The sequence below is a fragment of the Elgaria multicarinata genome, chromosome 9 (assembly GCF_023053635.1).
Source record: "Elgaria multicarinata webbii isolate HBS135686 ecotype San Diego chromosome 9, rElgMul1.1.pri, whole genome shotgun sequence".
NCBI classification, from domain to species: domain Eukaryota; kingdom Metazoa; phylum Chordata; class Lepidosauria; order Squamata; family Anguidae; genus Elgaria; species Elgaria multicarinata.
Window position 1 is genome coordinate 1,043,022 of NC_086179.1, and position 26,287 is coordinate 1,069,308.

Sequence of the window (26,287 nt, forward strand, 5' to 3'; positions counted from 1 at the left end):
AGTGCTCTTCAATGTTTTTATTAATGACTTGGATGAGGAGGTGCAGGGAATGCTTATCAAATTTGCAGATGACACAAAATTGGGTGGGATAGCTAAATACCCTGGGAGACAAGAAGCAGACTTCAAAGTGATCTTGATAGGCTGGAGCGTGAGGCTGAAAACAACAGAACGGAATTTAATAGGGATAAATGCCAAGTTCGATACCTAGGAGCAAGAAACCAAAGGCACAGTTACAAGGTGGGGGATACTTGGCTCAGCAATACAACAAATGAGAAGGATCTTGGAATTGTTGTAGATTGCAAGCTGACTATGAGCCAACAGTGTGATGTGGCTGCAAAAAAAGCAAATGCTGTTTTGCGCTGCATTAATAGAAGTATAGCTTCCAAATCATGTGAGGAACTGGTTCCCATCTATTCAACGCTGGTTAAGCCTCATCTTGAGTATTGCATCTAATTCTGGGTACACTTCAAGGATGCAGACAAGCTGGAGCATATTCAGAGGAGGGCAACCAGGATGACCAGGGGTCTGGAAACAAAGCTCTATGAAGAGAGACTGAAAGAACTGGGCATGTTTAGCCTGGAGAAGAGGAGATTGAGGGGAGACATGATAGCGCTCTTAAAATACTTGAAAGGTTGTCACACAGAGGAGGGCCAGGATCTCTTCTTGATCATCCCAGAGTGCAGGACATGGAATAATTGGCTCAAGTTACAGGAAGCCAGATTTCAGCCAGACATCAGGAAAAACATCCCAACTGTTAGAGCAGTATAACAATGGAACCCATCACCTAGGGCTCTCCCACACTAGAGGCCTTCAAGATGCAGCTGGACAGACATCTTTCAGGGATGCTTTGAGGTGGATTTCTGCATTAAGCAGGGAGTTTGACTTGATGGCCTTATAGCCCCCTTCCAACTCTACGATTCTATGATTGAGGGAGTTTCCTGTAAGATTTTCAGGAGGCGCCGGGAGGAATACAACTTCGGCCTGTCTGACCTCCATTTATATACCGCCCCATAGCCAAAGCTCTCTGGGCAGTTTACTAGAATACTAAAATACTAGAACCCGGGGTCATCCCACGAAGCTGATGGGCGGGAGATCCAGGACAGATCAAAGAAAGGACTTCTTCACGCAGTGCATAGTTATGGAACTCACTACCTCAAGATGTGGTGATGGCCACCAATTTGGATGGCTTTAAAAGGGATTTGGATACATTCCTGGAGGAGGAGAAGGCCATCCATGGCTACTAGTCCCGGTGGCTATGTGCTACCTCCAGTCTCAGATGTAGTACGCCTATTTACACCAGTTGCTGGGGAACATGGGTGGGAGGGGCTGTTGCATCGTATCCTGCGTGTGGGTTTCCCATGGGCAGCTGGCCGGCCACTGCGTGAACGGAGTGCTGGACTGGATGGACCCTTGGTCTGACCCAGCCACGGGGTTGCTCTTATTCTCCCCAGCCGACGCTGAGAGCCTCTTTGCCTGTCCCCACGGGCCCTTCGCCCCCTGCCAGGCCCACAACCGCCTGCAAACAGATTGCCCAGAGCCGCACCCTGCTGAGGGATGACAGACTCCTGTTAGGGTGAGTCCCAGAACATGGCAGCTGGCATGGAAGCATCTCCAACCGCACAGACAGTGGCTGCAATCCCCCTTGTGAACTGTGTTTATTTCAAAAATAGATTTAAAGTATCAGTATTCTGCCTCCCATTGCCAGTTTGACCTGGTTTACAATAAAACTCCAATTAGTAAAAAAGTAAACAACGAAAACCGGAACAGTCAAAGGAGTCACCGGTGAGGGGACGGTGAGGGGACGGGGGCAGGAACTCTCGAAGGCATCCAGGGAACGGAGCTGCCAGGCCCCACGGCGGGAGCGCGCAGGAGAGTGCCAGGCTGCCACGGCTGAAGTCGCATTCGGAACGCACGGGTGTAACCACCACGGCCTAGGGCCCTGTTTCTAAGAAGGCATTTCTAAGACAGCCTTTTATTAGAAAACACGTCCGCACTGCCACGTTGCCCCAAGGCCAGGCCCTCCGCTGGCAATCTGCCCCCTTGGCCCGCTCCCAGAGGAAGGAAGCACTCCAGGAGCTCAGAGGAGTCTCTTCTCAGCCCCACGGGCAAAGTGCAACCCTGACCCCGCCCTCACCAGCAAGGGGGCAGCGTCAAAACACTGAGCAGGCACACAAGGGCTCAGGCCTGCCCCCTTCCAACAGGCCCCGGAGGGGACCGGGCAAAGCAGAGGCTGCACCCGGAGGAGCCCAGCGCAGCTCTGCCTCCGTGCCAAGCAGGCCTTCCCCATCGGACCAGGCCAGCTTCAAGGTGGCGAGAAATCCAGCCTCGGCGGCTTCGTCCCCCTGGGCAGAAGGCCTGGACCAGCAGGGCCTCCTCCCACTTCGAGAGCTTCCAGACTGGCCGTGGCCTCCTTCCGGCACGATGGCCTCCGAAGCACGGCCCCGAGGGGCAAGTGGACACCCAGGAGGCTCTGGCGGCAGCTGCCCCTGGAAAGAGCCCGTCGCGCCAGGTGGCTCCCTCCATCTGGCCGAGGCAAGCAGTCCCAGAGGCCGAGGAAGGGGGCCTCCGACAGGGCGCGAACACTGCCGGCCGGGCCCCCCGCCAGAGCCACTCAACTGTCAAACCATTTGCCCCTCTTGGCGGGCAGAGCACTCCCGCCGGAGCCCAGGATCTTGCGCTTGTATTGCTCCACCAGCTGCTCAAAACGGGCCTCCGCCTGGCTGGGTCCCGCCCGCCGCTTCCTCTTGGGCACCTGCAGGAGAAATCAGCACATCAGCACCCACGCCGGGGAGGAGCACCTTGGCACGCAGACGGGCAAAGCCACAGAGGCGGTGGCTTTCGCTTGTGCAAGGCAAACCCAGTGTGCCGGGAAGAGGCGCAGGGGTCGGCGGGGAGAGGATGGCGACTCACCCGCTCCGGCATCTCACGGGGCTGCTTCTCCTGCCTCCGTGCCTTGCCCGGGGCTGCCGGCTTCTTGGTGCAGGGCAGCTGAGCTTTGCCCTTATCACGCTTCCTGCGGGGAGAGACGTTGCTCAGCGTCATGGGAGTGGCAGCACCAGCGCCCTTCTCCTTGCCCTGCTAACACCTGCCTCACCGCAGCCAGGATTATCTGTGCCCAAGCGCAGCTGTTTCTCCCAAGGGGCTGCCCAGAGATCTTGCCCTCCACCCTCCGCCGCACGGCCACGCCTCCACGTCCCACGGGCACCAGGCGCTGGGCAGAAGCTGCAGCACCTGGCCCTGAACGGGCTGCTCTGTGGTGCCGAGGTGGGCACGGAGTGACATTGAACCAGAGGGTCTGACGGAGAACAGGGGTGGGAGCAGCAAGGCAAAGGGGGGAAGACGAGGCAGAGCAGGTGAAGGAGGGCAGCGGGCGAGGCGGGAGGGCCGAGGTTAGCGCAATGGGGGAGGCAGCAGGAGGGCCCACAGCCGGCCCTCCCTCCCTCCCGCTGGAAGACCCACCCACCCCTCTTTGCTCCTGCCCTCGTCGCTACCTGATCTTGGGCCCCCGGTGGGACGGCAGAGCCAGGACCATGCGGCGCTTCTTGCCCCCAGGCAGCTCCACCTGCTCCACCTCTGCACGCGTCTGGAACCCCGACCAGGAGGTGGCACCTTCGGAGGGAGGCAGGCCTGGGGGAGGCCGTTTGGCTGCCGGAGGGCCCTCGGGCCTCTTCTCTGGGGGCTTCTTCCGCCCCGCAGCGTCCGGTGCGTGCTTGTGCCCTGCAGGAGCTCTGCCCACGTTTGTCGCTGGGGGTCTCTTCCTCCCCTTGCCCCCCAGGGTGGGTTTTCCAGGGGGCCCGGGCTCCCTGGTGCTGGCTGCAGCCCCCTTGCCCGCTTGCTTCTGCCTCAGCTTTTGCTGCACAAGAGAGAGGAAGGTCATCCCAGGGCAACAACCCATGGGAGGCAAACTGCACTCAGTGTGGTGGTGGTGGTGGGTCGGGGAATGGGGCAGGCTCCCCCTTCACACAGACACCTGGCTGAGCCATCATGTGTGATGTTTGGAGTGTGAACGCTTTTGTGCCAAGAGTTGCAATGCCACGGCTTGAACACCTGCAGCAGAGGTGTGCAAACTCAGCCTCCTGGGTAATCCCAGTTCCCTGGCTGGGAGGGAGCTACTGGCCAGCATTTATCCAGGCAGGCTTCTGGGACGGCACTGGTGTTTCCAAAGCCATAAGGGCTAGAAGCTCAGGATGGGGAGGGTGGGTGGGGGAGGAGTTAAAGGGAAATTGGGATTTTTCAGGACCTAAGTTCTGCATTTGCATGGCAAAGTCATTGTGGATGTGCAGAACGCAGGCGGCATGAGGGGCATCAGGGCAGCCTCCCTCCGATGGCCTTACAGGCCCCTTCCAACGCTACGATTCTATGAGCTCAGGGCCCAGGAGCCACCGTTTCTTCAAACCAGGGGACTTCGGCTATGGGGTGGTATATAAATGTAATAAATAAATAAAATAAAAAGAGGCTGCAAAGCCTCAGCGTCCTGTGTGTTCCTCTGAGGATGAGGGCCCAGCAGAGCCCTTGCCGGAAACCTGCGAGGAGCTGGGGAAATTCCCTCACGAGGGCTGTGGAGGGAGCCTTTCCCTCCGCCCAGGGCAGCCCAATTCGGCCATGAATTCCCCTTTGCCGCCCAGCCCTGTGAGCCTGACAAGGGGCCGGGGTGGGTGCCTGTGTCCGCCACCAGAGCGTCTCCTACCAGGCTGCGCTGAGCGCGCTGCTCCTTCAGCTTCAGCTTCCGCCGATCCTCCAGGGAGAACTCCACAATGGGGCGCTGTGGAAACAGAGCGCAGCTGAGTCACCGGCACTGCGGGCCGCCGCCAAGAAGGCCCCTCGCGCCACCCAGGCTGGACTTTCCCTGCACAAAGAGCACCAGCCGGCCAGCCCCCTGCGAGCCCTGTCTCTGGGGCAGCTGTGGGCACAGGAGGCCCACGGAACGTGGGATGCCAGCACTTCCCCTCCCAAGCAGATGCCTGGAACTCACAGGGGTGGAAAAGGCCTCATCCGCAAACGGCCTAATTCTGGGGCAGCCGGCCTGCTCATTGACCCCCGCGCCCTGGAGGAGGCCCGGCCCCTGCTACCTGATCCATAGTTTTAACTGGGGAGCCCACCACGGAACCCAGGGCCTCCTACAACGAGAGGCAGGTGCTCTCCCTCCGAGGGGCGGTTTCTCCCCCAGGAGGAATGCGAAGAGGGCCGCCGCTGCTGACGCCGCCCTCCCGCTCCGCAAGGCCCCGTCGTGCGCACGCCACTGCTTTTGCAGCCTCCGCTTCGCAGGGGATTGGAGGCACCCACCTTTTGGTCCCCAAACTGCTGGGGGTTGTTGTTGAGGTGGCGGAGGGCTGCCAGGGCGTGCTCGTGCTCCTGGAACTCCACAAAGGCGTAGCCCAGGGACTGGCCCCGGCCCTTCCCAGCAGGCGCCTTCAAGTCCCGCATCACCCGGCTCTGTGGAGAGATGGAAGGTAGAAGCTCACCGGCTGCAGGCAGAGCGGCGACCAAGCTGACGGCCTCTGACCGGCTGGAGGCCAAGACACCCAGCTCAGCCCTGAGGGAGCCAGGGCCTCTGGTCCACTGTGGGAGAGCAGCGGCCTTGAACAGGCTACATCCCGAAGGAACTGGAATTGCCACCTTCCAAGATGAATCAGATAAGAATGGAGGGAAAGCACAACTGATCATTTTAGGGGGATTGTTTTGTTTTGAAAAAAGAATGCAAGCTTCTTTAAATTGAGTTCACTGAGGCTTTGGTTTGCCGGCTGAAGAGCTGCTGTTGCCTCATTTGCTCTTTAGTGCGTAATTGTGTGGTTTCCATACTGGATTTGTTTTCTGTTTTTGAGGTTACGTTCAGCACCTTGGGATCCTGTGGATTAAAGGGCGGTTTACACATTTAAGTAAATAAGTAACCTAACCATGCACCACTGGGTTTGCGTTTCTGACTCTGCACGCTCACCAAGCCCGAGCGGCAGGAAGCGGCAGCCCCGCCCAGCCTGTCGGGTCGCAGCGCCACGCCACGCCCTCCTGGCGCTCTGCATCACTGGGATATCTGCAGGACCACCAAACCGGAAAGGCACACGTGTTATCCTGAGAATGACCGTTGGCACTTTGAACCCAGAAAGTCAGGTTCCTAGGCTGTAAGGCTGCAGAGAAAGACTTGAGAATGCGTGGGCAGCATCGGGGTGAGGGAGAAAGATCTCCTGTGGCCAGGTGGGGGGGGGAGTGGGGGGGGCGCTCAGCACTTGGGCTCAGTCTCCCATCGCGTCGGTCTTCTGGGTTCCTCCTGCTTCTCGAGGCACGGCTGTTCCTGCAGAAACCCAACTCCCGATCTGCCTCCCCATTTCCCCAACCCAGCCCAAACTTTCCACCTTCTTTGACTCTGGAACAGAGAAGCAGGATAAGACCATCAAAGCAGTCACACGACCAGAGGGGAGTCAGAAAAGCACCCCTCTTTGGGCACCCACAGGGAAGGCGGCCGTGCTCAGAGACCTCCATCCACCCACCCACCCACCCGCCCACCCCTTCCTTCAGCCCCAGAGGTAGAATTCATTCCTTAGATTCAAGGGTCAGCTTTGCTACCTGACTTGCAGCTCTGGCTGCAGCCACCAGGGGTCACAAGTAAACCGTCACAGGAGGGAGAAGCGCTCCTGGCCAAAGGCCCTGCTCCGTGGCTCTGGGCCACGTGTGGCCAGCCCCAGGCTCACCTCCTTGATCCGCACGCCGGGCACGCTGCCGACCGCCTGCAGCATCAGCTTTCGGAGCCGAGCATCGTCGACGCTCTTGGGCAGGTTGTGGACGCAAAGCCTCGTGCGGGACACAAAGATGTTCTGGTCCTTCAGCTTCTGCCGCTTCAGCTCCTCAAACTGAAAGAGGGAGATGGGGGGGGGGGAAGGGTCACGGCTATGCAGGGCAGAGGGGAGGGCACAAATGCCGGGGACCCAGAACTGCCCAGAGGTCACAGCCCAAGCGGCCAGGTGGGAAGCACAGTCACCTGCCCGGCTTGCGCCTTGCTTTGGCCAACTCTCAAAGCGCTTCATAGAATCATAGAATAGCAGAGTTGGAAGGGGCCTACAAGGCCATCGAGTCCAACCCCCTGCTCAATGCAGGAATCCACCCTAAAGCATCCCTGACAGATGCTTGTCCAGCTGCCTCTTGAAGGCCTCTAGTGTGGGACAGCCCACAACCTCCCCAGGCAACTGGTTCCATTGTCATACTGCTCTAACAGTCAGGAAGTTTTTCCTGATGTCCAGCTGGAATCTGGCTTCCTTTAACTTGAGCCCGTTAACTTCCTTTAACTTCGCCTGAGTATCGCCCCCTGCCCCCAAATGCTGGCTCTTCCCCTCTGATTTTGACTTATCTAAAGCCAAATACAGGTCAAAGGACCACCCCGATCCCATGGCCACGTTGCTGCTCGGAAAGGAACCAAGCAGGCGAGATGCCCCCACTCAAGGCATCAGCCCCACTGCTCTCCAAGGGCTCCAGAGAAGTCCCCAGCAGGAGGCTGAGCTATGCCCCCGGGAGAGAGACCAGAACCCTCCCTCCCTCTCCATCAAGTTCCCTTTCCACCAGGAAACGGCCAAGCAAGGGGTAAGACCATAACACAGCGGGATAATACTCAATTTCCAGAGTAGGAGCCATGTCAGTTGGACCCCACCCCCACCCCACAGGGCTAACTGTCATCTCGACCCTGTGGGGAGGAAGGAGCTGTGGGTCTGCCCCTCCATTGGGAGATGAGAGGGGGGAGCAGGGCCCTCCCACCAGCCTGAACAGCCTCCTTCATTTCTTTTTCTTTTCTCCCTCTTCCCTCCCCATCCCCTTTTCCTTGTGTGTCATGTCTTTTTTAGGATGTAAGCCTGAAGGCAGGGGCTGTTTTCTTTACTGATCAATGGTAAGCCGCTCCGAGAGCCTTTTTGGCTGAGGTGCGGGATAAAAACACTCTAAATAAATAAATAAGAGCCCCTGCTGGGCACGATGTGTCCGTCCGTCCGTCCCTCCCAGGTTCAATCCCCGGCAGCACCGCCAGGGAGGGCGAGGGGAGAACCCTGCCTGGAACAGCGGAGAATCATGGCCAGCAGGCATCGAAGGACCATGGGCCTGACCCTGGCGAAGGGGCTTCCTATGTCCAAGGTTGGCATTCACGCTCCAGGTGGATGAGCTGCATGGGCTCATTCATTACACTCCCCCGTCCAGCTCATTGGAGCGCCAAGAGTTGACGGCACTCAGAGGCGTTTGTTCCCCACCAACCAACTCTGAACAACTAACATCACTAACAAGATGCAAAACGTTTTGCTTCCCATGAGTCTCTGACCAGCATGGAAGGCCCTGGCAGAAGAGCGAAGGGGCCGCTGGAGGGAAGAGACTCTCCGACACGCCAGATTTGGCCTACTCTGCATGGGAGCTGCTCCCCCAGGCCTGGGCAAAGGAAAATAACGGCCGTCTCCTGGAAGTGACACGGTGCCTCATCCAAGCTCCTTGATCAAAATCCAGCCCCGGATGCTCCCAAGGCAAAAGTGCAGATTTCAGCTGGGTCATCTCTCCCCCTTGCCCCCAGTTCAGCAAGTAGACTTCTAAAATGATGCCTGGTGTGGAGAAAGGGAGTAGGGAGAGGATTTCCCCCTCTCTCGTGATACTAGAACCCAGTGGGACCATCCCGTGGAGCTGAATGCAGGGAGTTTCAGGACAGACAAAAGGGAAGACACCTTCACACTGCACCACATTAAATAGCAGGATTCAACAAGACCACCTGTGGCTGCTAGCCTTGGTGACTATACACTACACCCCCAAGGTCAGGGCGCGATGCCCTCGAATACCAGTCACCGGGGGACAACAGTGGGGCAGAGCTCCTGTGCTCGTGCAACCGCTTGCAGGGTTCCCACGGGCATCTGCTCGGCCACCCTGAGGACCAAGGGTCTCATCCAGCACGGCTCTTTTTCCGTTCTTACAGAGAGCTGGATTAGGAACGCCGTCTGCATAGGCAGGAACAGGCAGTCAATAGCACAGACACATGTGCAGAACGTGCTTTGCTAGTCGAGGGCCAGCTGACCGCCCCCCCCCTCTCCCCACTCACACACACTCAACGTCTGCAGACTCACCCGGGCCCGCTTGGCCAGGTCGGCAGCGCTCACACCTTCAGCAGCTTTTGTGCCAGCACGGATCACTGCAGAGAAAAAAGGAGCGTCAAGCCTTTGCCAAAGTGTGGAGCGAGAGTGGAGGGATCAAAGCGGCAGGAGAGACGATTCTGTAGGGGAGACCACCCCAGCCCCCAAACCACCAGCCTTGAGCAGCCGACCCGGCTGTTCCCTCCAGGAACTCAGCAAACCCACCGTGTCCCGTGGGCCCTCCATCGCTCTTCCTGGATGTTATTAACCAATTGCAGGCACAGACTTGACCCAGCCTCCAAAAGCCTTCATTATCAAGCAGCCCCCTTCTCGCAGCTGCCACCCATTTCCCTTTAAAAAAACCTATGATTTGGGGCCCGGCTATCTGAAGGAATGCCTACTCTTACGTGAACCGCACAGGTGGCCTTCCAGGGCCCATCTCTGGCACTCCGTCGCTGGGAGGCTGGGCGAGTGGAGGGCAAGTGGCGGAAGGGGGCCTGCTCAAACTGGCGGGCAACCTGTCTGTTCTAATGGTAGTTTTATCCTGCCTCACTGCTTTGAATGGATAAAACAACATTAAAACATGAATGAAAGCTGTATTTGTAGTATTATTTATTTATTTATTTTATTGCATTTATATACCGCACCCATAGCCAGGGCTCTCTGGGCGGTTTACAGTAAACAGTGAAGAAGCTTTAGAAAACATTTAAAAGGCGGGCGGCAAGTAAGAGGGCCTTCATCTGGGTCTGGTTTTAACACCTGTCGTCTGCTGCGCTGGGAGCTGTAGAACTGAAAGGCAGGCAGGGCCAGCCAGAGGCTTTGCAAAAAAGCACAAACTGGTTCAGGCTTGCTTGCTGCCAGGGCCACAGGGCTGGGTCCCCTCCACAACCCCACCCAAGGGAGTTGTATTCGTTCACAAGAGGAGAAAGTGAAGAGACCCGCCAGAACCCTGCAGGAGAAGCCCCTCACTCACTTAACAGAACTCCCTGAAAATGTTGTATATAGTTTGGATGTTAAGGCACTAATTATTTTCTCTGGTCAGAAGTTCAGGCAATTGCTCGCAAGTCTACAGGGCAAAGGAGGTCCAGCTACAAGCCAGGAAGAGCCTTTACTCAGCTCTTGGGCACACAGGAATGTGCTCTGAGAGAGGGACAGTTTTCCCTTTGCAAAATGCAGAGATGTTTGCCAGGAGCTCATCAGAGGTCATCTGGGGCAAGGGTGAGCCTTCCCGATTGGTCAGGAGTCACAAGAGCACCAGCAAGCTTTAACTTATAAAATGGTGAGGCCAAAAATGGAGATGCGGGGAAGGCCGAAAGAACGTGGAGGAGAAAGGAAGAGAAAGGAAGATTGGAATGAAAGAAGTCTCTGTTTCTTCCTGAGGGGCACTCAGTGCCTTCCTACAGTCCCTGACCAGTTCATTCTGCACAGTCTACTCACAGCCTTCACGTGCCAGGTACAGGTTCCTGGTGCCGGTGGGTTTCTTCACCTTCTTGTTTCGCAGCTGCTGGGCTTCCTCACGGCTGACGGCCAGGTCCATCCGGAGGCGACGGCCACCCAGATGGAGCCCTCCACCCTTCCAGGAAGGAGGAGGAGACACAATGAGCAATGCAGACAGGAGAGGAAGCGATGCCCAGCAGTGAGCCTAAGCCCAGACCCAGACCCAGCCAGTCCTGCTGGAGCTAGAGGGGGCAACAGTCCCCCCGCTCCTTCTCCCCACAACAGCCCTCACCTCGCTCTCATCCTGGGCTGCCTGTAGACATTTCTGGGCGCCTTCCTGGGTCAGGAACTGAGCAAAGGCACAGCCTGGCGAGCAAGAGATGCAGAGTTATCCAAGAGAGCAGCGGAGAGCTGCTTTGAAGGCAGGACACAGGGGCCGCTTACAGAACCCCGGTTAGTAGCCAGGGTATAAATGCTGAAGTTAAATAAATTGGACTGGGGAGGCAGGCCAAGGGGCTACGCCACACCTCTGGTTCGTCATCACCAAGGGCACAGCGTTTCCAAAATGAACTCACCACTCTGGGGATTTTTAATTCAAAGTGCTGGTATTAACATTTAAAGCCCTAACCGGCTTGGGGCCAGGCTATCTGAAGGAGCGCCTCATCCCATATGTACCTGCCTGGACCCTAAGGTCATCCTCAGGGGTCCTTCCCCGCGAGCCCCTGCCAAAGGAAGTGAGGCAGGTGGCTACCAGGAGCAGGGCCTTCTCTGCTGTGGCACCCCGGCGGTGGAATGATCTCAATAAGGAGGTTCGCTTGGCACCTACATTATATGCTTTTAGATGCCAGGTGAAGACCTTTTTACCCTCCCAGTATTTTAACAGTCTATAAATTAATTTTAACTTGGGTGTTTTAAATTTGTATTTTAAATCTGTATTTTTGCATTGCTGCTCTTTTTATCTGGTTGAGCTTTTATACTGTATTTTATATTATGGTTTTATACTGTTGTTTTATATTTTGAATTGTCTTACTTTTGTAAACCGCCCGGAGAGCTTCTGCTATTGGGCGGTATAGAAATGCAATAAATAAATAAATAATAAAATTCAGTACTGCTACGTTTATCCTCACAATGACCCGGTGAAGGGGGTGATGGTTATTCCCATCCAAATCCGAGAGCGCAGGGCAGGCCCATGGCCAAGTGATGGGTCTGTAAGCACTGGAGGGCAACCTGGTGCCCTCCAGAAGTTTTGGACTCCAGCTCCCATAATCACTGGCCCTGGTGGTGATGGGAACTATAGTCCGATACATCTGGCGGGCACTAGGCAATCTGTCCCCGGTGGGATTTGAACCCATGCCTCCCAGATCTCTCCACTCGCCAGGTGCTAAGTTACGCTGGCTCAGCCGCCCCTGCCCCCCGGGTTACCTTTGGAGTGCTCAGTGTCACGATGCAAGACGATCCGCACGTACTTGAGATCCCCAAACTGCTCCAGCAGCTCCCCCAACTCCTCCTCTTCGGTATCAAAGGACAAGTTCCTGGGGGCGAGCAGAGGATGTGTGAGGAAGGGGCCGCCACCCCCACCCCCCGGCAGCACGATGAGCACGGCAGGCCAAGCGAAGTCTGGCTGGCACAAGCCTCTGGCGGCCAGAAAGGGAGGAAACGGGCCCTGGGTGCTGGGAGACCCTTGTGCCGGGTGACGGCCTTCGCCCCACCAGAGCAGATCCCGCCCACCCGCCGCGAGAGCGACGGCTAACGGCGAAGGGCTGAGACCTTTAGCGGAGCACAGAGAGAGAGAGAGAGGGAGAGAGAGGGAGGGAGGGAGAGCACGTGCACACGGACTGGGTCACTGCAAGGACTCAGCTCCTTCGAGCGGGAACGGAGCAGTCCAGCAGCTCGCTGTGTGGCGCCCCTGGCCTGAGCCAGGGCCTCAAACCCACCTGATGAAGACAGTCCTTCCTTCCGTGACATCTGAAGGGAGCTTCTTCCGGCCTGCCTTCTGCTTTGAGGGGGCCTCATCTTCTGAAACGGGAATGAGCCAGGGCTTCAAAGGTGCTCTCTGAAGGCCACAGGAAGCCCCTTGGAGGTCTTAACTCACCACCACCACCACCACCACCACTAGGGCGGCTGCTCTCCAGGCCCATAGGCCACCCACCGTGACATGGGGTCCGCTTCCTGACTCAACGGACCAAGGCAGAGTGCCAGTTCCAGAAAGAGGCCGTGGAGCTATTAACCGCCCCCCCCTTGCTGAGACCCTCCCCAGCAGCGCAGGCTGACCCCCATCCCCCTAAAGGCTCTTGAGGCCGTCACATGCCAATGCCTGGAAATGTGCTAGGGGTCACTAGCTGGAGGCAGGAGAGGTCTCCCGTGGGCCATGAGGAGTGACAGCTACACAGGGCCTCCACGTGCAGGGGCAGTTTATCTCCGAATGCCCCCTAGGGGAGAGCTCTTGGTTTGCCTGGCCGGAAGCATCTGCCTGGCCACTTTGGGGAACAGGAGGCCGGACTAAAGAGACCTTGGGCCCAATCCAGAAGGGCTCTTCTGGTCCTTTGAGATCCTGGCCTCTGACATCCAGTTCCTCAGAAATACTGAACTGACCTGCTCCTTCTCCTTCCTCCTCGGAGCCCTCTTCTTCCTCTTCCTTGTCCTCTTCATGGTCTCCTGCGTCTTCGTCAGAGCTCCCAGCCTCATCAAGCTCCTCCTCTTCCTTGGCTTCACCAAAGTGCTCTGTCCTGCTGGGTTTCTCTTCCTCCTCCTCCACTTCTTCTTCCTCCTCCTCCTCCTCCTCCTCACTATCCCCAGGTGGGATTTGGTGCTCAAAGTACCTGCAAGTGGGACCATGGAAGCAGAGCAATCAGCAGCGGAAAACTGCATTCAGGGCCTACAGAGCGGCCTTTCTGGAAACTCAGGAACAGCCTCACAGCTGCCACTGTCCCGAGCAGGCCACGATCCTCTCTCGGCGTACGGTGCAGCTGGGGCCACGCTTCTAGGGCGTCACCCGCCCCAAACACTCTTCTTGCCAGAAACAAACTCATTTCCTCGCCAGCCGCACCGTCTCCCAGAGCAAAGCCCCAGGCTGCTTACCTGCCCTGCCTCGCCGGCTCAGCAGGCCTCAAGCCGTCTTCTTCGTCCCCATCACCGCCATCATCCCCGCCACCGGCTGATCCCTCCTGCTGGGCCTCGCGGAGTTTCTTCCCCTGGATCCCTAGGGGACATCGCAGGGAAACATAAGAAGATGCTTCTGGCCAGCTTCGCCCACCGGAGAGGCCTCCACCCAGCCCCGTTCTTAGCCGGGCCCTCTGGCAACAGCCAAGACCAGCTTCCAGGGGGGAAACTGCCTCGAGGAAGGCCGTGAAAGGCCCATACTGCACAGCAACGGGACGCCGAAAGAAAAGGCCGAGAACAGGGCTTCAGCCACGAAGCCTGAGCTGGGCAGGGCCATCATCTTGGGGGGGGGGGCGCAGGGGGGCTGCCGGCTCATCACCACACAGCCTCCAGCTCAAAGCCTTCAGCTACACAGTGTCTGTTTCCTACTTTCTCTTTCTCTCGTGGTATAACCGGGCAAAGCGCAGGGGGTGAGGAGAAGCCACTCGGCTGGCAGCTCCACATTCAAGAGCAGCCCCCCCCCCACACCCCACCCTGCAAGGAGAGAACCGGAGCAGCCTGTGCTGCCTGCCGAAGGACGCCCAGCACCGCAGGAGGCATCCTGCCCCCGCAACCACTCACCGGCAGGAGACGCTGCAGCCTGCATCGCTTGGTACTTATCCCGGGCCACCGCCCAGTCCACAGCCACGGGGCGCGCTGTGAAAGGAAAGGGAGTTCCTGAGGCTGGCGCGATACGGGGTCTACATACGCAGGAGTTCCCCCAGCACGCTACTCGCGAGAGTGGGGAAGTAAAGGTCAGGCGGCACACGGAGCGCCTCAGCCTCACTGCCTGAGGCCTGAAGCGCTTCTCCGCCACTCCTGTGGGCTTGTGGGAGTTCGAAAGCTCACTTGCTTTCAAGCCTATCGGTGCAGCCTTAGGGGCTAGAAGCCGGCTTTACGCAACAAACACACCCCAAAGCATAGAGCCTCAGGATGCACAATCGTATGAAGCACAGCAAGCTGCCTCATACCGAGTGAAGCCCTGGGTCCATCTCGGGCAGTACGGAGCGGCAGCCAAAGCCTCTCCAGGGTTTCAGCCTGCGACCTTCTGCATGGAAAGGAGCTGCTCTCCCACTGAGCCTCGCCTCTCTCCACCCCCACCCTCGACCTGCCTGGAACCGAAGGATGCACTCACTCCTGGGTGGTAGAGCAAGCTCTTCAGCTGAAGCAGGCCCCAAGCTGCCACCTTCCTATCACTCTCCGAACACCCCAAACCCAAGAAGGGAGGTGTTGACTGGAGTCAGTGAGGTCGGCGGAAGACATCTACTGGCCCCCTTTCAAGACACTGCTAGACTCACCCTTGATCTCCTTCAGGTTCATTCCCTTCAGAGCCTTCCCTGCTTCCAGGACATTCCTGAACTGCACAAAGGCAAAGCCTCGCATCTTTCCATCTGAAAGAGAGGGTCACACTCAGAAGCTGCCTCTTCAGAGCTCGACCCAGGACATCTTTTCATTGCTCTGGAGCACAAGAGTCTGAAGCCGTGAGAGGCTGGTTGGCCGACATGTCTGTCTGGCAAATCGGAGGATGGAGCATGCTGAGAGAGGATCAACCACATTGGCAAGATCCAGAGCTCTCAGTGGACGTCGCCCTTCCTCTTGAAAGAGCCAGTCGTGCAAACGTGAGCAGGGGACTTGTCTCCAATTTATGGAATTTATCGTTCCAAAGGGAAATGCAGCAATCCGTAAATGGCTCGAGGTAATTCAGCCTACGTGTGCGGCTAAAATACATCCATTCCCCAGTGATGGGAAAGGACTGCTGCTGCCCTTCCCAGCCATACCTGGTTTTTTGGGAAGGGTTGTTTCCAGTACAGTGCCAAAGGGTGAAAATGCTGCCTTCAGGTCATCTTCTGTGCACTAGGGAGAGAAGAAACGAGACCAATGGCAGAAGCCATTGAAATGCAATGCAATGAGTAAATAAACAAGAATTTTCCCACCACCACCAAAATCCAAATCCTATGGGACCTATCAGGCCTTATGTTCTGTGAGCTCCCCAAAGGGAAATCTAAAAGGTTGTCCTGTGGCCTCTAGTGCTGTACCTAAACTGAGCAATTACTTATAATTCTCATTATAACCACTGCAGAAGCAGCAGAGACAACGTAGAAAATACAAGGAATCTCAAAGAGGAATATTAATCCTGCCACTCCACTGCAGAGAGAGAGAGAGAGAGACTGGGGTGGCTCAGAAGCAGGGTCCCAGTTCCAGCAGCCTCAACCGCGAGGAAGGAGGAGATTCCCCTGCCCTTGGCTCATACCTTGAAACTCAGATTGCGGACAATCAGCCGGGCTTTCTTCGGGGCTCCTTTTGGTCTTTGGGGCTTCTGCACTTGCCGGGGGGCTTCAGAGGCACCTGGAAGCAAACAGCCAATCAAATGGGGCAAAGACATTCTGAGAACACAGCAGAGAAAACAGCGCTAAGCATGAGAGGAACTCCATCAGAGTTCTGAAGACACAGGAAAAGATTCCTGCCATCCAATCTGAAACAAAAGGGAAAATTGGCCTGCTTGGGCCCCTTCTTGCTCAGCAAGCACAGTCAGCAAAAACTGGTAAAAGGCAGACTGGAAACGGAGTTCGGGTAAGCAATGGCTGGCCACTCAGCCAGCTCTACCAGTCCTTCCCTTAGTTCCTCTAACATTTCATCCCCAACAAGTACATTGAAAACCTCACAGAAGGAAATCCCATAACCTTACTAGGCAGTTTGTCCCACAGCTGAAATACTCTTGTAATTATTTATTAATTTATTGCATTTCTATACTGCCCCGTAGCCGAAGCTCTCTGGACGGCTTTTCACTGTCTAGCTCCTTCCTATCTCTCCTCTCTCATCTCACACTATTGCCCCGCTCGTGCTCTTCGCTCCTCTGATGCCATGTTTCTCGCCTGCCCAAGGGTCTCTACTTCCCTTGCTCGGCTTCGTCCATTTTCTTCCGCTGCCCCTTACGCCTGGAACGCTCTTCCAGGACATTTGAGAACTACAAGTTCAACCGCAGCTTTTAAAGCTCAGCTAAAAACTTTTCTTTTTCCTATAGCTTTTAAAACTTGATTTTGAGCTGACTTTTATACTGTTAGTTTTACTCTACCCTGTGCCTGTTTGGTGCATTCTCTTCCCCTTCTTATTGTTTCATTATGATCTTATTAGAATGTAAGCCTATGTGGCCGGGTTTTGCTATTTTAATGTTTTACTCTGTACAGCACCATGTACATTGATGTTGCTAAATAAATAAATAAATAAATAAATAATAATCACAGTATCTTTATAAAAACAGCTATTCTGGGGTCCATTAAAAACAAACAAACTTAGCATATGTTGTTAAATGCCTGGGAGAAGAGGAAAGTCTTAATCTGGTGCCGAAAAGGAAACAATGTTGGTGCCAGGCAACTTCTTCCTAACATTTAACCTGAATGTATTTCCAACTGGCTTCTTCAACTTTCCTCAGTGAGCAGAGGGAACAGCTGCCTTCTCTCTTTCATAGAATCATAGAATAGCAGAGTTGGAAGGGGCCTACAAGGCCATCGAGTCCAACCCCCTACTCAATGCAGGAATCCACCCTAAAGCATCCCTGACAGATGGTTGTCCAGCTGCCTCTTGAAGGCCTCCAGTGTGGGAGAGCCCACAATCTCCCTAGGCAACTGGTTCCATTGTTGTACTGCTCTAACAGTCAGGAAGTTTTTCCTGATGTCCAGCTGGAATCTGGCTTCCTTTAACTTGAGCCCATTATTCCGTGTCCTGCACTCTGGGAGGATGTACACAACTTCATTCTAAGATGTATCTAATTTTTATTCTAAGATGTATCTAACTAGTGTAAAGCCCATGTTACCACAGGTGCTCGTAGTCCTGCTCCTTTCCCACTTCTCGGCCCCTCGGCCCCCTCAGCACAGAGGGGCTCATGAATACTGCAAATGTGGTTCATGCATGGTGAATCACACCTCCAATATCTGCATGCAGCACGGCCCTGGCCCCTCCCTCGCGTGCTCCAAATGGCCACCTCCGTCCCCTTCCCTGCTTAACTACCAGGCTGCCCCTGGGGCCTACCTTTGCACCACACTGATTGGCCGAAGAGGGCTGTCCCTCATCCCACTGGTGGAGAGACTGCCCTGCCTGTTTGGCAGAGAGGAAATTGATTGCTATTAAAGCTCAAGCTTAAAAGACTTCTGCTCATCTAGATTACTCAAGCTTCAGTTTAAAACAAAAATGAGCAAAATCGCCCTGGTAGATCTCAAATAATAAGCCTTACACTACCGTATTCTTATTATGCCTGTCTACAAATAGTCGGGGAATCAGAGTTCACCTTCTGCGCCACAACCATACCAAGCAATAACAAAACATGGCACAAAAGTTTCTTTGTGAGCACTGGAAGCCACAAGGCAACACACGCTGCATCAGAATAAATGCATGCAAGGAAATTTTCCTAACTTCGTCCAAACTCAGCAATGACACCACTTGGAAGTGCCAACAGAAGCACACAGCGAGTCCCTCCAACAAGTAGACTCTCAGACTTACCCCCATTCTTCTTCCCTTTGTTCCTTGGCTTTGGATTAGCAAGTGTCACGTTGATCTTGCGGTTCCCAAAAGTGGTGATCTCCTGGATGGCTCTCTGTGCATCCTCCGACAAGGAGAAAGTGACAAAGCCGAATCCACGACAGGTTTCGCTGCCTATCAGAGATTTGCAGGCATAGAGCAAAAGTTACAACTTTGCCAGGGAACAGACATCACAAGCAAGATGGAGAAATTCACTCTGCTGCCACCCCTCCCACAATCTGCAACTTAAAAGTGATAAACCTCTGGGGGATTTTTAAAGGCAGGGTAATTAGAACTGTACAACATAGTCTATCACAGAGAGTGCTTTGAAGTTCGAAGGAGATTCCACCACAGCTTTACATCAGTCGGTTCTAATTGGTGACTTGTGATTAATAGAGTTTAAGATGAAATTCTTAAATGTTCCTGTCCAACTCAATTACTGGGATTGTAAAAAAAAAAAAAAAAAAAAAAGCAGGGCAAAGGAATGGGCCTGTTCTCACACCAGCAGGGTTTTGGGAGGGCCACTAATCCATGGCTAAGTTCGGACGATACACTAATCAGTGGTTGTTTCCCATTCTGTTCCTATTACCCCTCCACCACCACCACCACCCAGTTGATTAGGGTGTCGTCTGAACTCAGCCCTTGTTAACAAACGCAAATGAGGAACTAGCATAGAGCCATTCATCTGGTGTCGTCCATGTGGAGTGGCAGAGTGTGATACTGTGTGCACAGAAACAAGCATCACGGGTAAAATTAACAGACAGCTGTAGGAAGACTCCCTGCTGCTGAGACGAAAACGGGGACAGAAGTAGAATAACACCCCTATTCTGGCAGCACAGATCAACATGTGAGCCCTTCAGTTATGCTACTGCACTTCGCAGAAGAATCAAGCAGCATTAGTTTATTCTACCACGGTAAGCCTCATTTACTCTACACAGCAGAATAAACTTCTTTTACTCTGAAATGTGCTGGGAAAATATCTTAGTAATGTAAAATAGTCATTTACACACACACCCCACGCTCTGCCCTGCACTACTATAAAAGGGGGGGCAGGGGGTTTTTGTTGATCAAAACATTCCAGTCCAAAATACGCATTGGGTAGTGCAGACAGTGCGAAACATCTGGTGGTGCGGTGCAGGTCGCCTTTGTGTCTAGGCAGATGCACCCCGGCTCTAGCCTAGCCTAGAGAACCCTCTGGGAAGGGGGATGGTCTCTGGGGGTGGGGGGGGGCAAGCTGGAACAGGGAGGTTTGAGCATATAACACCGATTCTGGCCCGCTTGCATTGGCTGCCTATACGTTTCCGAGCCCAATTCAAGGTGCTGGTTTTAACCTATAAAGCCCTACATGGCTTGGGACCACAATACCTGATGGAACGCCTCTCCCGACATGAACCTACCCGTACACTGCGCTGAACATCTAAGGTCCTCCTCCGAGTGCCTACTCCAAGGGAAGCTCGGAGGATGGCAACAAGGGAGAGGGCCTTTTCGGTGGTTGCCCCCACCCCCCAACTGTGGGACGATCTCCCCATGAGGCTCGCCTAGCGCCAACATTGTTATCTTTTCGGCACCAGGTCAAGACTTTTCTCTTCTCCCAGGCATTTTAACAGCATTTAACGTTAATTTTGTTTTTAATTGTTGTTTTTATACTGTTTTTTATGTTTTTAAAATTTTGTATACTTTTAACGTTTACCGTTTTTAATTGTTGTAAACTGCCCAGAGAGCTTCGGCTGTTGGGCGGTATATAAATGTAATAAAATAAATAAATAAGTAAAGGATAGCAGCTGCACAGAGGCAGCGGTGGGGGGCCCTCCGGGGCTGATTTACCAGAGGCCAATCCTTGCTCCGCCACCCCCGGCCAGGCCAGGGGGGAGGGGGCTCCTCGGCCGGGGCTAGCCCCCACCTGCCCCCTCCCCAATCCCCGGGAGAGGGGCCCTACGCCTCCCCCCTCCCGCAACATGTTTCCCCTGCCTGCCTGCCTGCCTGCCTGCTGCTCACCGGGCTCGGTGACGGCCACAGCCCGCCGGACTGGCCCTGCACGGCCGAATTCGCGCTCTAGGTCCGGTCCGCGGGCCGAAGGGGGCAGGCCCCGCACCAGCACCGTCCTCCCGCCGCCCGCCGCCGCCATAGCAGCCGCCAGCCCGACCACTCGCCGTCCCCTGCTCCCGAACACGTTACGCGGGCCTGGGCGGCGCCATCTTGGTCCGCCCTCCAAAGGGGCACGGCCGGAAACGCGGGCAGGAGCCTCGGGTTCCTTCCGGATTAGGCCGCCCTGCCGCCCGCCCCATACGGGCCAGGAGGAGTCGGTGCAGACGGGAGGGGATGCAGAGGGGAGGAACGCGCCAGGCTGCCTGACAATCACAAGGCTGGGTGGGAGGGAGGGGACTCTGAACATGCCTAGAGGCACTCTGTCTTTAAAAAAAAAAAAAAAAAAAACTGCTTCTAATCAGAGAGGGAAGCATTTTGCCAAAGCTGAGTGAGTCGTTTGACCTATTAAAAGTACAACCAATTGCTGGTTTGTTTGTCACATGTTTTTGATATGTTTGGATTTTATGGGCATTTTTTAGGAGCTGACTGTGGTTTGCTAGCTCAGGCATGGGCAGAAGGTAGGTGATGATGATGATGATGATGATGATTTATTTATATAGCACCATCAATGTACATGGTGCTATACAGATTACACAGTACATAGCAAGACCCTGCCGCTCCAGAAGCTTTGGACTTCAGCTTTCAGAAGCCTCTGCTAGTATAGCATTGGTCTCCCTAGAAGAGCTGTGGGTGCAACAAGCAGTGAGTGGTCAAAGTGGCAGAAATTCAACTGGTGGAGCTCCCCCACCCATCACACACAGCATGTCTCCACAGGGAAAGCTGCACCTGTTGGATTTCTTCCTGCAACATTGCTGTTTAAGTCACAGGGACGTTGTGTAGTTAAACCCTTATTTATTTATTTATTTATTTATTGCATTTCTTTACCACCCAATAGCCGAAGCTCTCTGGGCGCTTCACAAAATTAAGACAATTCAAGTATAAAACAACATAATATAAAATACAATATAAAAGCACAACCAAGATAAAACAGCAGCAATGCAAAAATATAAATTTAAAATACAAATTTAAAACTGCAAGTTCAAATTAATTTATAGACTGTTAAATGTTGGGAGAATAAAAAGGTCCTCACCTGGCGTCTAAAAGAATATAATGTAGGTGCCAAGCAAACCTCCTTAGGGAGCTCATTCCACAGCCGGGGTGCCACAGCAGAGAAGGCCCTCCTCCTGGTAGTCACCTGCCTCACTTCCTTTGGCAGGGGCTCACGGAGAAGGGCCCCTGTAGATGATCTTAAGGTCCGGGCAGGTACATATGGGAGGAGGCGTTCCTTCAGATAGCCTGGCCCCAAGCTGTTTAGGGCTTTAAATGTCAATACCAGCACTTTGAATCAGGCCCGGACCTGGACTGGCAGCCAATGAAGCTGGAAAAGGACTGGCATGATGTGGTCTCGTCAGCCAGTCCCTGTTAGTAACCGTGCTGCCCTGTTTTGTACCAGTTGAAGTTTCCGGACCGTTTTCAAAGGCAGCCCCACGTATAACGCATTGCAGTAATCCAAACGAGATGTTATCAGAGCATGGATAACTGTAGCTAGGCTATCTCTGTCCAGATAAGGGCGCAGTTGGTATATCAGCCTAATGCTTCTCTAATGGTTCCTTTGTCAGGGCTCAGTTAGTTGGACAGACTCATACTTCAGCGCTGACTCTTCTCTCTTTAGGAGTTTCCTCCCATAACTGGAGGGCTTGTTGCCCTTCACTCTGCATGGAGCTTGGCTCGCTTGCTTGTGTCACGCAGAGCCCTTTGTTCTGCAGGTATCTTTTTAGCAGGTCATCCTCTCTGTCTCTGTCTCTCTCTGTGTGTCTCTCTCCTGGCACAGACAGGCTAGGCTAGCCACAGGTCTGAATGGAAAGTGTTCATACAGGGGGGGTTACAATTTGCTAAAGACTGTGGGAAGTCAGCAGCACTTACACAGGACATCTGGCCCTGCCCCAACCCCTACAACCCCTACAGCCCCAACCCCTACAGCACCTCAGTCCCACCGAACGTCACAGGTGTCCTTTATTTAAGAATGCCACTGCTTAAGGGATTACTCGGAACAGTTCTGCAGCAGTAGTTTTCCAGCCGCATCTATTTAACAGGTACAGCATCGGCTGAATCTTACAGGGGTGGGAGACGTAAATTTTGAGGCAACAATGGATGAAGGCCAATGCACCACAGTACAGAGAACAGCTCCAACAGTGTCCCAAAATAGTGTCTGCAACAAGGTAGGAACAAAGCCAGACTATAAAACACATGGTCTTCGATGTCTCTATACTAATGCCCAGAGCATGGGAAACAAACAGAATGAACTTGAACTCTTATTACATGAAGGCAAATACGACTTGATAGGTATAACTGAAACTTGGTGGGATGACTCCCATGACTGGAATATAGCAATTGAAGGATATAACTTGTTCAAAAAGAACAGAAGAAATAGAAAGGGAGGTGGAGTTGCACTATATGTTAAAAATACCTATCCCTGCACAGAAATACAGGCGGATGAGATTGGGAGCCCCGTCGAGAGCGTCTGGATTAAAATAAATGGGGCTAGGAATAAAAAGAATATGATAATCGGAGTCTACTACCGACCACCCAATCAAGGAGAAGACGAGGACGAAACTTTTGAGAAACAAATTACCAGTGTTTCAAGGAAGTGTGATGTAGTAGTGATGGGGGACTTCAATTACCCTGATATCTGTTGGGAGACCATTACTGCCAAAAGCGGCCCTTCCAAGAAATTCCTGACATGTATGGGTGATAACTTTCTCCTACAGAAAGTGGTGGAAGGAACTAGAGGATCGGCAATCCTTGACTTGTTATTGACCAATAGGGATGACTTAGTGGATAAAGTGGCAGTTACGGGAACTCTGGGGGAAAGTGACCACGTCATACTTGAATTCTTGATTATGAAGGAGACAAAAGTCGAGCATAGCCATACACGTACTCTGGATTTTAGGAAAGCTGATTTTAATAAACTCAGAACTATAATAAGTAAGGTCCCGTGGCAAGGGAGCCTAAAGAGAAAAGGAGTGCAGGATGGGTGGGAGTATCTAAAAAATGAAATTTTAAAGGCACAGTTACAAACAATTCCAACAAGGAGAAAAGATAGAAGACAACAGAGGAAACCAATGTGGCTCCACAAAAAGCTTATTGATGAACTGAAAACAAAAAGGGATACATATAGGAAGTGGAAGGAAGGCCAGGCTACAAAAGAAGAGTACAGACAAGTGGCGCAGAAGTGCCGAAATGGCGTCAGGAAGGCTAAAGCTGTGAATGAGCTGAGATTAGCGAGGGATGCTAAAAGCAATAAAAAGGCTTTCTTCAGATACGTGAGTAGTAAAAGACAGAGGAAAGAAATGGTGGTTCAACTGCTTAATGAGGATGGCAAATTGATAACAGATGACAAAGAAAAGGCTGAAGTGCTCAATTCCTACTTTGCCTAGGTCTTCTCCCAAAAGCGGGTCTATGACCCCCCTGGAAAAAGTGAAGCAGAAGTTGAGGGGGCAGGATTGCAGTTTGAGATTGATAAACAAATGGTCAAAGAACACCTAATTTCCTTGAATGAGTTCAAATCTCCTGGGCCCGATGAACTGCATCCAAGAGTAATGAAGGAGCTAGCGGAAGAACTCTCAGAACCTTTGTCTATTATCTTTGCAAAATCATGGAAGACGGGTGAGGTGCCGGATGACTGGAGGAGGGCTAACGTTGTCCCTATCTTCAAAAAGGGCAAAAAGGAGGAACCTGGGAACTACAGACCAGTCAGTCTGACATCCATCCCTGGGAAAATTCTGGAGCAGATTATAAAGAAGTCAATCTGTAAACACCTTGAAATAAATGCAGTGATTACTAGAAGCCAACATGGATTTGTCAGGAACAAATCCTGTCAGACTAATTTGATCCCATTTTTTGATAGGATAACCTCCCTTGTGGACTGTGGGAATGCTGTGGACGTCATATATCTTGACTTCAGCAAAGCTTTTGACAAAGTACCACATGACATTCTGATTAACAAACTAGCTAAAAGTGGGCTAGATGGAACAACTATTAGGTGGATCCACAGTTGGCTACAGAATCGGACTCAAAGAGTACTTATCAATGGAACCTTCTCAAACTGGGGAGAGGCAACGAGTGGGGTGCCGCAGGGCTCAGTCCTGGGCCCAGTGCTCTTCAACATTTTTATTAATGATTTGGACGAGGAGGTGCAGGGAACGCTGATCAGATTTGCAGATGACACCAAATTGGGTGGGATAGCTAATACCCTGGAAGACAGAAACAAACTTCAAAGTGATCTTGATAGGCTGGAGTGCTGGGCTGAAAACAACAGAATGAAATTTAATAGGGATAAATGCCAAGTTCTACATTTAGGGAATAGAAACCAAATGCACAGTTACAAGATGGGGGACACTTGGCTCAGCAATACTACAAACGAGAAAGATCTTGGAATTGTTGTAGATCACAAGCTGAATATGAGCCAACAGTGCGATATGGCTGCAAGAAAGGCAAATGCTATTTTGGGCTGCATTAATAGAAGTATAGCTTCCAAATCACGTGAGGTACTGGTTCCTCTCTATTCGGCCCTGGTTAGGCCTCATGTAGAGTATTGCGTCCAGTTCTGGGCTCCACAATTCAAGAAGGACGCAGACAAGCTGGAGCGTGTTCAGAAGAGGGCAACCAGGATGATCAGAGGTCTAGAAACAAAGCCCTATGAAGAGAGACTGAAAGAACTGGGCATGTTTAGCCTGGAGAAGAGAAGATTGAGGGGAGACATGATAGCAGTCTTCAAATACTTAAAAGGTTGTCACACAGAGGAGGGCCAGGATCTCTTCTCGATCCTCCCAGAGTGCAGGACACGGAATAACGGGCTCAAGTTAAAGGAAGCCAGATTCCAGCTGGACATCAGGAAAAACTTCCTGACTGTTAGAGCAGTGCGACAATGGAATCAGCTACCTAGGGAGGTTGTGGGCTCTCCCACACTAGAGGCATTCAAGAGGCAGCTGGACAACCATCTGTCAGGGATGCTTTAGGGTGGATTCCTGCATTGAGCAGGGGGTTGGACTCGATGGCCTTGTAGGCCCCTTCCAACTCTGCTATTCTATGATTCTATGATTCTATTGTCTCACCTTGCAGCCATAGGGATGGTTGCCGTGCTCCTAATTGTCTGTAATAGCAGAGCGGCCAATTCCGGGCAGGCAAATCCCAGTTGGTCCAGTCCTTGTTATGCCTTTGCTTGTTCCACCAGCGCTGCAAGGCTCTTGGGGCCAAGATGCTCTATCAACGGCAGGTGGGCTGTACTGCTGCTGCTGCTACTTCTTCATGCAACACACAATTCTTGGATGGAGTCCAGTCATTGGCACAGAGTGTAGTGGCGGCCACTGGCTTGTGGCCAATTCATGGAAGAGGGGATGTCTTCCAGTTGCCCATTGGCCAGGAGAGTGACTAGCCTGCTACTTGGAGGTGCTGTGCCTCTGAATCCCCATTGCATGGGTCGCCTGCCCTGCCCTGCCCTGGCAGGCAGACAGAGAGACCAGCCTCCCTAAAGGAGGCCCTGCCCACCATGACTGCCATTGGTGCCTGCAGGGGGCAGGGGCTGGCCATGTGATCCAGGACAAGGGGCAACATCTCTGCCCAGCAGCCAGGCTCTCCAGAAAAGGTTCCTGGATGGTAAGAAGTCCGGGAAACATTCCTCTCAATGAGGTGGGCTAAACTGTGGTGGGGTGGACAGAGGAGCAATCAGGGGGCGGAAGAGGTTGGGGAGAGTCAGAGGGCAGTGGAGAGGTTTTGCCTGGCCTCGTGCAAGAATTCCAGGATGCCCTTGCTGAAGAAATGTGTCCTGAGGTGGGGCCTGAAGGGCGAAGAGCTCCTTCCCTGCCACGCACACAAAACGTGGCGATTCTGGGTGTCCAACCGGCCGTGGTTTGAAGAAACACGCGCCGGCGCTGTCTAACCTCACCAGCCTCCCTTACGTTCTCCTGGGCCTGAAGAGCATCATGGGAGAAGGCAGTGATGGAGAGCGGGCAGGGCAGAGGGCCTGGTGCAGGAGGAGG

At 53.5% G+C, this 26,287-nt stretch overlaps 1 protein-coding gene across 1 annotated transcript; it reads right to left on the reverse strand.

Annotated features, from left to right (window-relative positions):
• Window positions 1-1,577: 1,577 nt before the first annotated feature.
• Window positions 1,578-20,290, reverse strand: RBM28 (RNA binding motif protein 28). Its single transcript, XM_063134450.1, has 19 exons — window positions 20,160-20,290; window positions 18,147-18,299; window positions 15,904-15,998; window positions 15,431-15,506; window positions 14,951-15,043; window positions 14,235-14,309; window positions 13,593-13,713; window positions 13,107-13,333; window positions 12,449-12,527; window positions 11,937-12,046; window positions 10,807-10,880; window positions 10,515-10,650; window positions 9,072-9,136; window positions 6,684-6,842; window positions 5,284-5,433; window positions 4,688-4,762; window positions 3,492-3,853; window positions 2,911-3,013; window positions 1,578-2,752 (listed from the first exon to the last, which is right to left on the reverse strand). Exons 1-19 carry the CDS (start codon window positions 20,287-20,289, stop codon window positions 2,612-2,614), a joined length of 2,424 nt encoding a protein of 807 aa, XP_062990520.1. The 5' UTR covers window position 20,290; the 3' UTR covers window positions 1,578-2,611.
• Between the last annotated feature and the right edge of the window lie 5,997 nt (window positions 20,291-26,287).